The 13,134-nt window shown below is 41.9% G+C and overlaps 1 protein-coding gene across 3 annotated transcripts in view; it reads left to right on the forward strand.

The window, feature by feature from the left end:
* The first annotated feature begins 348 nt into the window (after positions 1 to 348).
* SBF2 (SET binding factor 2) overlaps positions 349 to 13,134 on the forward strand; it is a 503,560-nt gene continuing 490,774 nt past the window's right edge. For 2 of the 3 annotated variants that reach the window (XM_046014552.1, XM_046014551.1), the window contains exon 1: positions 373 to 555. In XM_046014552.1, the coding sequence (XP_045870508.1) occupies positions 501 to 555 (55 nt within the window). In that variant the 5' untranslated portion in view covers positions 373 to 500. Of the gene's footprint in view, positions 556 to 13,134 lie in introns of all 3 variants that reach the window. The other variant, XM_046014550.1, reaches the window with a different exon arrangement.

The raw sequence follows: 13,134 nt of genomic DNA on the forward strand, positions 1-13,134 counted from the left end.
GGAGTAGAGGGGGGAGGGGAAAAACCAAACTTTCCAGGAGACCCCTCAACCATCCCTGTCTCTTCTAACCAGATCCCGAAAGAAAGAATAGAGAAGGCGGAGGGAAGGACTCCTGCTTTGGAAAAAATAGGGGAGGGGGAGGCGGAGGTGGGCCACGAAGGGGCAGCCAGGCTTCAAATGAACCGCCCCGAGTGGCTGCAGTGGCGGGAATACCCCCGGCTGCCCACTCCGCAAACCAGCTGTCCGCGCGGCCCTAGATGCTGCGGAGTGGGCTCACCGCCCGCAAGGGGTTCCCGAGTCAGCGGGGGTGGGGGCGGGGGAGGAGCGGGCGCTCCGCGCGGCGCAGGCGCAGAGTGCGCCTCGGTTGTCAAACATGGCTGAAGTGCCGCCGCTGCCGCTACTGCCGCTGCAGGGAAAATGCTGAGCCCTCCCGGGCCGGGTGGGCGGCGGCGGCGAGGGCGGCTACGGGCACCTGCTTCCCCGGCGCGGCGGCGGCGGCCATGGCCCGGCTGGCTGACTACTTCATCGTAGTAGGCTACGACCACGAGAAGCCAGGTAAGGGTGTGGGGCGGGCGCCGCCCCCAGGCCTCCCCGCCCCCGTCCCCCCTAACCCCCACCCCCCGGCTGCTGTCCAGTGGGCTCTGCGGGGCTGGGCGTCGCAGCCGGGAGGCGGGGAGGGCCGGGCCGGGCGGCGGCGGAGCTGCGGGTGGGTGTCCGGCCTTCTTGGCGGGGCTGAGCCTCGCGGTGGGCGTGAGGGACCGGCACGAGGGGAGGGGGAGGGGAGAAGAGGGGGAGGAGGCCGCGGCCGCGGGGGCTCAGGGAGGCCCAGCTGGGCCAACTCGAGGCAAGTCTGGGTGCCGCGACCCTCGCGCTGGAGGTGGCCGGGTACCAGGGGCAGCGCCCTTGTGCCGGCGAGATTGGGCAGGACTGCGGGGTGGGAGGGCGGGAGCCAACTGTGTTAAGTTCGTTGGGGATAAACTTCTGCCCTGCATCCTGAGTGAGTAACGAGTGACGCAGGGGGCTGGCTTCTCCAAAAGGAAATGCTGAGAGAGTCCAGTGCTACTTTATCCCTGCGTTGTTGGGGGCCTGTCTAGTCACCGCCCCAGTGGACGCGTGGTACCGGGGACGGGGAGAGGATCCTTGCACTTTTAAACATTTCTAGGAAATGCTCCCTGTTCTTTCAGGACAGATATGACAGTCATTTCAGAGTGTCTGAACACTATCTTTAAGTAAGGACAGTCAGCCGACCGCTGAAAGTCTTGTTTCACGTTGATTTGCGGTTTAAAAAATTTTTTTGGATTAAAAAGGTTTTTTGGGTTTTTTTTGAGTGTAGTTGACGTGCAGTGTTTAATGTGTGTTTTAATTATTCTTATGATTCATAAGGAACAATTTGGCAAATGCATTGTATTTCAGTTTCATTACGGACTTGTGCAACTTAAAGTTCAGGGTTCATGCACGTTTATTTTGTATTTGCATTTCTTTGTATTACTGTATAGCTAAGCGTAATGTAATAAACTGAACTGGGAAGCACAGCTATTTCAGGGTATTTCCAGTTGCACGTTTGCAAGGAATTTTAGATAGCGGCAGACAAGGCCCTTCATCTTTTGGAGGAGATGCTGAGATTGTGCTTTGCTGATGGTTACAGCTATTTGTAGTGGCAGAATGTCATTGTTCTACCCACTCTTGGTCAACGGCCCCTTTCGCTATTACTCTTCTAATAACTTCCTTTAGTGGGGTTTTATATTTTTAAATCTTTCACTATTCACAACCTGATTGAGGTCAAAAGAGAAGGGGTTGGACTGTATTTAAAGTGTCTTCTGGATCCAACATTTGATTTCCTAGTAATTTTGCATAGTCTGGTGTCTAACCAAGATTAACAATATGAAGAATCACAGTTTATTTTTAATATTATTTCATTCTTATCAACATTGTTTTTTCCCCTCACTTTAAACTGAAACAATCAGGGGTGCCTGGGTGGCCTACTGTGTTAAGCCTCTGCCTTTGGCTCCAGTCATTGTCTCCGTTATGGTCTTGAGTTCTAGGATGGAGCCCCACATTGGGCTCTCTGCTCAACCCCCCGCCCCACTTGCCTCTCTGGCTACTTGTGATCTCTCTCTCTCTGTCAAATAAATAAATAAAATCTTTAAAAAAAAACAACCCAAAAACCTGAAACAATCACGTACTTGCAGAAAACTTGCAAGTAAGGTACAAAGAACTTTTTCTCTGAACCATTTGAGAGGAAGCTGCTGACCTGATGCCCTATTACCCCCGATTGCTTTAGTGTGCATTTTTTACAAACAGGGATATTCTGCATAATCAATGCAATTATCAAAATCAGGGAATTTGTACTGACACAGTATTCCATTTAGTTTTCAGACTGGTTCAAGCTTTGTTGATTTTGCCATTAATCTTTCTACTGGCAAAAGGATCCCATTCAGAATTATATGTTGCTTTTACTTGTCATATCTCTTTAGTTTTCTTCATTCTGGAACAGTTCCTCCATCTTCTCTTGACTTTCATAACCTTGACATTTATGAAGATTACAGGGCAGTTATTTTGTAGAATGAATGCCCCTCAATTTGGGATTATCTGTTCTCTTATGATTAGATACATACAGGCTATATACTTGGGTAGACAAATCACAAAAGTGATGCTCATTGCAGTCTATCAGGTGGTACACAATTTCAGTTTATCCCATTATTGGTGATTTTTTACTTTGATTACTTACTTGATATAAGCAATGCCTGCTGGGCTTCCTCACTATAAAGTTAATATGTAATTGTTAATACATAGTTTTGTGTGGAGTACTTTGAAACTATGTAAATATGTTGTTCCTCATCTAACTTTTAAGAACTTTTTTTTTTTTAAGATTTTATTTATTTGACAGACAGATCACAAGTAGCCAGAGAGGCAGGCAGAGAGACAGGAGAAAGCAGGCTCCCTGCTGACCAGAGAGCCCGATGTGGGGATGTGGGGCTCGATCCCAGGACCCTGGGATCATGACCTGAGCCGAAGGCAGAGGCTTTAACCCACTGAGCTACCACAGGTGCCCCTCCTCATATAACTTTTAATGTATTCCTGTATTCCTACCTGTATGAATATTTTTTAGTGAATTATATTCTATTACTATTTTTAAAAAGACTTTATTTATTTATTTAACAGAGAGAGACACAGCGAGATAGAGAACACAAGCAGGGGCAGTGGGAAAGGGAGAAGCAGGCTTCCCGCTGAGCAGGGAGCTGGATGGGGATGCAGATGCGGGGCTTGATACCAGGACCCTGGGATCATGACCTAAGCTGAAGGCAGATGCCCAATGACTGAGCCACCCAGGGGCCCCTACTATTTATTTTGATGTTTAGATTGTTCCTTATTTGGCCAATAAGAGCTCATTCAGGCTGGTTTTTGTGTCCTTATAACATGTCACCATCATTCCTTGAGCATGTCTTTACTTTTTCCCACCGATTTATCCTATACTGTACCTGCCTTAGTCCTGCAATTGGCTGTTTCTTGGACATTTTGAAGCTACAATCTCAGTGCTAATATGTTTTTTTTTTTGTTGGGTTGTTAATGTTCCCGCACCCTCTTAATGGATGAAGCTGGGAATATATAGATGTATGTACACACACATTTATATCTATATTTATTTATCTGTATATATTGTAAATGATGAGTTCATGCTAATACTTCCCATTTCAGTACAAATTCTAGTTCTTTTTCATATTTGTAATAGTTGTCTCTCATAGTGAGAAATATTCATATATATACTCATATATATGAGTATATATACTCATATATAGATATGCATATACATATACTATGAGATATAATACTCTTCTCTTATAGTAAGAAATCTGGCTTCCATTATCCTTAATATATTTACTTATTTGTTCATATCTTCCTGTATTTAAACAAAGTTTCATATTTGCTACCACCCTCTCCTCTCCTGGATGCCTTTTTTCTCTGCTGATTCTTCTTATATCCCTTCCATTCTGCTACCCCTCTAAGAAGCTAACAGTCCATACTAGGATGTCCCAATTCAGGGATACCTTCTTCAACCTGCTCTGATTCTAACACCCCATGTTAGCTTCCCCACTGTTTCTGGATGTATTTCTTACCCCACTTAGGCTCTGATACCCTAAATTGGACTGCTTTCATGTGAAGACATCCTCTTCACTCTGTGAGACCTAGTGTCCCGTGCAAGGTTGCCCCTCTGTGTTGACACCCTCTTCCAGTGCTTGGGTTGAACACATGATTTCTTCCCATATGGACTCCTTCCTTGCTTCACTTGGGCTCTGACAACCCCCACCACACTAGGGCTAACATGATTACTCACCATCCCACAGGAGGGAAAGGGAGGATTATTTTATTATTTTTATTATTATGTATTATTTTTTGGTGGGGACAGAGAGAGAGAGAATCCTAAGCCGGCTCAGGCCCAGCACTTGAGCCATGTGGGGCTCGAACTCACAATGCTGAGATCATGACCAGAGCCGAAATCCAGAGTTCAGACTAACTGACTGAGCCACCAAGGTGACCTATTTTTAATTTTTAATTATTTTTATTTTTTTAAGATTTTATTTATTTATTTGACAGAGAGAGACACAGCAAGAGAGGGAACACAAGCAGGGGGAGTGGGTGAGGGAGAAGCAGGCTTCCTGCCAAGCAGGCTTCCTGCCAAGCAGGGAGCCCAGTGCAGGGCTCGATCCCAGAACCCTGGCATCATGACCTGAGCCGAAGGCAGATGCTTAACCACCTGAGCCACCCAGGTGCCCTGTTTTTTATTTTTTAGTAAACCCTGCATCACACGTGAAGCTCCAGCTCACAATCCCGAGGTCAAGAGTCGCACGCTGTACTGAGCTAGCTAGGCACCCCAGGGAGTATTATTTTTTTAAATAACAAAATCCAGAAGCTTTTATAAATTGTACAATCTGGATAGTAAAATGTATGATTTTATTATAGTTTTTTTTACTTGGGATAATTTTTCTTTTGTCACGTTTTTTGAAGTATAATTTAGGTGTAGTGAATTCACCTTTTTAATTGAACAATTCAGTGAGTTTTGACAGGTGTATACATAAATGTAGCCACTACCACAATTAAGGTATAGGTATAGAACATTTCTGTCCCTACAAAATGTTCTTTTGGGACACCTGGGTGGCTTAATTGGTTAATAGGTTAAATGTCTGACTTTGGTTCAAGTCTTGATCTCAGGTCTTGGGATAGAGCTGGCCTCAGGCTCTGCACTTGGCCGGGAGTCTGTTTGTCCCTCTTCTCCCTCTACCCACCCTCTGCTTGTGCTCTGTTTCTCTCTCAAATAAATAAAATATCTTAAAAAAAAAAAAAAAAAGGAGTTCTCCCTGACCCTATGAAGTCAGTTCCCTCCCTAGCCTCTGGCAATTACTGATCTGTCTTCTGTCCTTTTGTTTTTATTTATTTATTTATTTTTAGAATGTCATCTAAATGGAATTATATAGTTTTCTATATCTGGCTTTTTTTCTACTTCGAAAAATATGTTTGAGATTTATTGATTTTATATGCATTGTCAGTTGTTCCTTTTTGTTGTTGAATATAGTACAATTTATTTATCAGTTCACCAGTTTGTAGAGATTTGAGTTTCCAGTTTTCAGCTATGAGAATAAAGTTATTCTGGACATTTACATTTACATACAGGTCTTTGAGTGTTCATACGGTTTCATTTCTCTTGGGTAAATACATGGGAGGAGAATTGCTGGGTGGTGTGATAAGTGTCTGTTTAGTTTGCGGTGAAACTGCCACCAAACTATTTTCCAAACTGGCTGTGCCATTTTGCATACTTCAGCAATGTATAAAGGTTCCAGTTAACCTTTTTATTCTATTTATTTATTTATTAAAAATAGATTTTATTTGTGTATTTATTTGTTAGAAAGAGAGAGCACAAGCAGGCAGAGTGGCAGGCACAGGTAGAGAGAGAAGCAGGTTCCCCACTGAGCAAGGAGCCTGATACGGGACTCTTACTCCAGGACTCTGGGACCATGACCCGAGCCAAAGGCAGCGGCTTAATTGTCTGAGCCACCCAGGCATTCCATTTTATTTATTTTTATTACTTAAAATTTAAAAAAACACAAAACTTATAGACATTCTCGTGGATATGTAGTGGTATCTCATTGTGTGTTCAATTTATATTTTCCTGGTTACTAATGATGTTAGTCAGCTTTTCCTTTATTTATTGCATTTGAATATTTTTTGCAAAGTCTCAAGATCAAATTTTCTTTTCTGTTTGATTGCTTGGCTTATTATTATTAAGTTTTGTTTTTTAAATTTCAAATACAGGGTTGCCTGGGTGGCTCCATCAGCAAAGCATCTGACTCTTTTTAAAAAAGATTTATTTAGGGGCACCTGGGTGGCTCAGTGGGTTAAAGCCTCTGCCTTCAGCTGAGGTCATGATCCCAGGGTCCTGGGATGGAACCCTGTATCGGGCTCTCTGTTCAGCGGCAAGCCTGCTTCCCCCTCTGTCTCTCTGCCTGCCTATCTGCCTACTTGTGATCTCTGTCTGTCAAATAAATAAATAAAAAATCTTAAAAAAAAAAGATTCCTTTTTTTATTTATTTGAGAGACAGAGAGTGTGCAGGGGGAGGGCAGATGGAGAGGGGAAGCAGATTCTCTGCTGAGTGGGTTTGATCCTGTGACCCTGAGATCATGACCTGAGTGGAAACTAAGAGCGGGTTGCTCAACCAACAGAGCCACCCAGGTGCCCTAAGCACGGGCCTCTTGATCTCAGCTCAGATCTTGATCTCAGGGTGTGAGTTCAAGCCCTGCACTGGGCTCCATGCTAGGTGTGGAGCTTGCTTTAAAGATAGATAGATAGCGGGCGCCTGGGTGGCTCAGTGGGTTAAGCCTCTGCCTTCGGCTCGGGTCATGATCTCAGAGTTCTGGGAGCAAGTCCTGCATCCGGCTCTCTGCTTGGCAGGGAGCCTGCTTCCTCCTCCTCTCTCTCTCTCTCTCCACCTACTTGTGGTCTCTCTCTGTCAAATAAATAAAAATCTTTACAAAAAAAAAGGTAAATTAATTTCAGATACAAGTCTTTATCAGGTATTTTGCAAATAATTTCTTTCAGTCTGTGGTTTGCCATTTCATTGTCGTCGTCGTCTTCTTTTTTTTTTTTTTAAGATTTTATTTATTTGACAGAGAGATCACAAGTAGGCAGAGAGGCAGGCAGAGAGAGAGAGAAGCAGAGAGCCCGATGCGGGACTCGATCCCAGGACCCTGAGATCATGACCTGAACTGAAGGCAGAGGCTTTAACCCACTGAGTCACCCAGTGCCCCGAAGAACAGGTGTTTTAATTTGGGATAACTTTTTAGACATTTGAATACTTTTATATCTTGAATTGTATCCTTTGAGTAGTCCTTTTTATGTAAAGCCTGCTGTAATAACTTATTGGAAGAAAATCCGCTAAATTAGTGTACTTTGAATTGTAAGTGAAGAAAGAATAAACCTAATTGATTCTGTAAATCTTTATTATAAAGCTTTCTTTGGAAGTTAGTATGATTTTATTACCCAAATCTCTCTAAAGCTAATCAGATTATAATAATATGATACTGAAATTTTTTGTGCTTATTACCACAATATTCCCGGAATTATTCAATCAATGCACTCTGTATTTGTTCCTAAAGTGTCTTTTCCATTAGTAATACTTCTCAGTTGAATTTTTCCATATATTTCCAAAATTGAATTGAAAGACAAAAAACCTTGTCTTTTGAAAAATTGCATTTACAAACTGGAAAAAATAATCCATGCTATTTGTATACAAAGAAGAGTGCTTGGCACATAGTTATTTAATAAAGATGTTTGAATGAATTCACAATTGCTGAAAATATAAAAAGCTGTAAGGAAGGAGTGTGGTTATGAAAGGATAACAAGAGGGATTTTTGTGGTGATAGAACTATTTTGTATCTCTACTAGGTGGCAGATACATGAGCCTACATTTGCGATAAATTGCATAGAAGTAAATAAACACACAACAAATGTGAATAAATACAGTAAAACTGGGGGACTCTCAATAAGGAAGTAGATTGTATTAAAGTCAGTATCTTGATGTTGATAATGTACTATGATTTTACAAGATACTGCTATTGGGAGAAACTGGGTAAAGAGAAACGGGATTTCTGTGTTAGTTTTCACAGTGATCTCAAAATAAAAATAAAAAAAAAAAAGTTGTAAGGGAGCACCTGGCGGGCTCAGTGGGTAGGGCATGTGACTTGATATCAGAGTCATGAGTTCAAGCCTCAGGTTGGGTGGGAACCTACTTAAAAAAATAAGTAAAATAGAAAAGCTATAAGATAAAGCTATAAGGGGCTCGTGGGTGGTTCAGTGGGTTAAGCCTCTGCTTTAGGCTCAGGTCATAGTCTCAGGGTCTTGTGATTGAGCCCCGCATTGGGCTTTCTGCTCAGCAGGGAGTAATCCTCAGCAGGGAGTCAGTCCTGACTCCCCCTCTCTCACTGCCTGCCTCTGCCTACTTGTGATCTCTCTCTCTCTCTCTCTCTGTGTCAAATAAATAAATAAATCTTTAAAAAAATATATAAAGCTATAAGATAAAAAGATACTAAGTAGTATTCTTACTTTTTCCTAAATGTTGATGACATAAGGAAAGGTTATTCTGTAAAATTCCAGGGAAATTCCACATCATCTTCAGTGGAATTATTACATCTTAGGGGTATATTAACTTAACTTTATCATTTGTTATTGGGTATTTAATGTATTTCCAGATTCGTATTCTTATAATATACTGTCATGCTGAGGAGAACATACCTTCAAAACCACTGATTTTGGGAGCCTGGGTGACTCAGTTGTTAAGGATCTACCTTCAGCTCAGGTCATGATCCCAGGGTCCTGGGATCCGGCCCCACATGGACTCCCTGATCAGCAGGAAGCCTGCTTCTCCCTCTCCCCCTGCTTGTGTTTCCTCTCTCACTGTGTGTCTTTCTGTCAAATAAATAAATTTTAAAAAGAAACCCCAAACACTATTTTATGACAGTTTGATTTTGATAATTTGAAATTAAGACTTTATTTTCCTGACTTTGCATATGACTATGCACAGTATTTAGGAAGTTAGGAAATATCATGTTTCTTTTTTTTTTTTTAATTTTATAGATTTATTTATTAGAGAGATGGAGAGAGAACACAAGTAGGCAGAGCAGCAGGCAGAGGGAGAGGGAGAAGCAGACTCTCCGCTGAGGAGGGAGCCTGATTCATGGCCCCATCCCAGGACCCTGGTACCATGACTCAAGCCCAAAGGCAGCCACTTAACCCACTGAGCCACCCAGGTGTCCCTATCATTTGTTTCTAAGAGGTGAAGTTATTTGGTGAACACTCTCTCTCTCTCTCTTTTTTAAAGATTTTATTTATTTATTTGAGAGAGAGTGAGAGAGCATGAACGGGAAGGGGGAGGTGGGAGGGGGAGAAGCAAGCTCCCTGCTGAACAGGGAGCCTGATGCAGGGGCTTGATTCCATGACCTGAGCTGAGGGCAGATGCATAACCAGCTGAGCCAGGCACACCACGCCCTCCAACTCCAACGATTTTTATTTTTCTTTACTTTTTTCTTTATTTATTTTTATTTTATTATTATTATTTTTAAAAGATTTTATTAATTTATTTAACAGAGAGAGAGAGAGAGATCACAAGTAGGCAGAGAAGCAGGCAGAGAGAGAGGGAAGCAGGCTCCATGCTGAGCAGAGAGCCCGATGCGGAGCTCGATCCCAGGACCCTGGGATCATGACCTGAGCTGAAGGCAGAGGCTTTAACCCACTGAGCCACCCAGGTACCCCTTTCTTTACTTTTTTTAAAAGGTTTGTTTCGTTTTGTTGTTTATTTATTTGTCAGAGAGAAAGAAAGACGACAGGCAGGGGGAGTGGCAGCCAGAGGGAGAAGCAGGCTCCATGCTGAGCAGGGAGCCTGATGTGGGACTCAGTCCCAGGACCCTGGGATCATGACCAGAGCCAAAGGCAGATCCTTAACCAACTGAGCTACTCAGGCATTCCTATCTTTATTTTTCTTTTTGTTCTCACTTTCTTTTACTGTGATTTGTCCAAGGAAAATTGGTAATGACCACATGGGTTAAATCCTTTATATGACTTTACTTTTTTCTTTTTACCTTTTTTTTTTTTAAACTTAAATGTCTTTTTTAATTTTTATTTTTTAAAAACTAGACTCTAGCAAATGTGGAGCTTGAACTCATGACCCTGAGATCAAGAATTTTGTGTTCTACTGATTGAATCAGCCAGGCACCACTCTTTATGTTTATTTTTGCTGTCCATTAATACATTTAGAATTTAACCCATTTATCTATATCATATTTAACCTGGAGTCAAGTATCTTAATCATTTGACATTCTTGTGTTCTTTCATATCAACCCACTTAAGTATACTAGAGAAAGGTTTGAAGTACTTCTTAGATATTTCGTTAGTTTTATTTAGGGAGTATGAGTGAGTTAAGCTAAGAGATAAACTTTTGCACAATATTTGAAATATAGTTTGAGGTATTTTAAAGATTGATAATTGGTTATTATTGAACCATTGTAATTCATAGTCAGCCTGGGTGTTTTCCCCTTCCCCATTCTGTATTGAAGTACAGTAGTTGGCATTTCTTGGTTGGTTGTTGCCAGCTGTCAAGCACCATTTGGGATTCATTGACTTGACAAGTATTTATTGCTTTTCCAGGCATTGTGCTAAGTCCTAGAACAAAAACAAAGAATAAGCATAAGATGCTATCCCTACCTTAGTTACTAATGGGGACGGTCTTGAAATAATGATATGGATCCACTTTACTGAGAGAAAGATAAAGCTTCTTATGAGAGGTGGTGTTTAAGCCAAGTTATGTAGGATGAATAAGCACTGCCATTTGGAAAAGATAGTAAAGGAGATTAAAGGCAGAGAGAAAAACATGTAAATGTGTGAATGTCTTGTTCCAGGAATGGAGAGAAATATAGTGTAAAGGGGAATTGAAGCGAACTTTGCTAGAGTGGGTTCAGGTAAGATTATGAAAAGTTCTGGGTCAAGAGGTAAGAGAAGTGAAAATTAGAGATTTAATTTGGCAATTAACCAATATCCAAGTGATTGTCAGATATAAAGAAAAAAATGAGATTTTTGAGCAATGTGTATAGAATGAAAAGAGGAGTGGCCTAAGAATTGAACCCAGAGAAAACTCAATATTTAAGGGGTAGTTAGAGCAGTAATAGTCAGGAATTGTCAGAGGTATTGCAAGAGAACTGGGATAATGTGATATCATGGAAACATTGGGTGTAGAGAGTTTTGAAGAGGAGGAAATGATGAATGTCAAAGGTCTCAAGATGTCATGTATAGTGAGGACTAACAATAGTGTCTTAGTCCATTTGTGTTGCTATAACAAACTGCCATAAACTGAGTAGCTTAAACAATAAACATGTATTTTTCACAGTTCTGGAGGCTGTGAAGTCCAGGATCAAGGCCCTGGCTGATTCAGGGTCTGGTGAGGGCTGGCTTCCTGGCTCAATGATAGCATTCTTCCTATCATATTCTCACATGGTGGGGGTGCAAGGGAAGTCTCTGGGGCCCATTTTATAAGGGCAGTAATCTTACTCATGAAGGCAGAGCCCTTGTGACCTAGTCACCTCCAGATACTATCACTTTGGCTCTACCTTCAAATGCTAGGACACTGGAGGTTAGGTCTCAACACAGTCTATGGCAAATAGGCTCATGGACTTGAAAATAAGGATAGTGACTTTAGAACATTACAGTAGAGTTGTGGGGGGCCATAACCATCTTGATAAATTGCATCCTAAGTCATAGGTTGTATAAGCTTCACAGAATCTAATTTATTATCTTTTTAGAAGCTCACGGTGACCTACCTCCCATGGCTTGTGGGAAGTGGAAAGAGGAGTAAGAGGTGATGTCAAAATTCTAAACATGAAAGTCTGGGATATTTGTGATACCATGACTTAAATAGGTTGAAAATCTTTTTCTCTTGACATTTCTTATTTGTCTTTGTGGGCTTGGAAGATGATGGGGTTTTACTTTTTAGCCATCCAAATGGAGACTTCAGAAAAGGGGACAGGTAGGGGCTGGACACAAAGACTTGAGAGTCATTATGATAGAGCTATGACACCGTGAATGCCCTCAGAAAGTTGGTGTAGAGTCAAAGAATAGAGGACCACGTACTGAGTTTTGGGTAATCTATTGCAAGGAAGATTGAAAGTAAAGGAGCCATAGAAGAAGGATTGGAAAGTTTGGGAAAGACATTTGGAGGGTGATAGAACCTCTGATTTTTGGTTGATCATGTGGCCATGCAGAAGAGGGACAGATTTCAAGTTTTATTTGTTTTTGTTCCCCCACTGTTTTTTTTCTCCTCTCATTTTCACGTTTCTAAGAAATATAAATGTGAATAAGTTCTGACCAATTTGATATAAGTGGAAATGAGCTCAATATCCCAAAAATAGCCTTAAAGGGTGTACCTTCCTAGTTTTTCTCTTACCTGAGACTGGCCTGCTGATAATAAAGACTGGAGCTCCAGTAGGCATCTTGGCCATGTAGAGGAGGGTCCACACCCTAGAAAGAACCTGGGTCCTAATGATACATAGTGGGATTGTCATAACTGCCGTCTGAATTTTTTTAAAAGATTTTATTCATTTATTAGAGATAGAGAGCATAGGTGGAGGGAGAGGGAGAAGCAGGCTTCCTGCTGAGCAAGGAGCCTGAGGTGGAGCTCCATTCCAGATCTTGGGATCATGACCTGAGCTGAAGGCAGATGCTTAACTGACTGAGCCACCCAGGCATCTCGAGGGTTTTTTGTTTGTTTGTTTGTTTTACATGAAAGATTATAACCTTATATGGTTAAACTACTATAAATTAGAGTTTTCTGTGTTGGAAATCCAGAGTCATAGAAAGTGAAGGAACATTTCTCAGTGTCAGGTGTAGCAGAGAGATCACTGACCTGTGGAATTAATCAAGATCTTTGCATTTCATAAAATCAGAGACAGAGCACAAGCAGGGGAAGAGGCAGAGGGAGAGGGAGAAGCAGACTCTCTGCTGAGCCTGACATGGGGCTTGATCCCAGGACCTCGAGATTATGACCTGAGCGAAAAGCAGACACTTAACCATCTGAGCCACCAGGCACCCCTAGAGGTTTT

This window comes from Meles meles, chromosome 8 (genome assembly GCF_922984935.1).
Source record: "Meles meles chromosome 8, mMelMel3.1 paternal haplotype, whole genome shotgun sequence".
Taxonomy (NCBI): Eukaryota; Metazoa; Chordata; class Mammalia; order Carnivora; family Mustelidae; genus Meles; species Meles meles.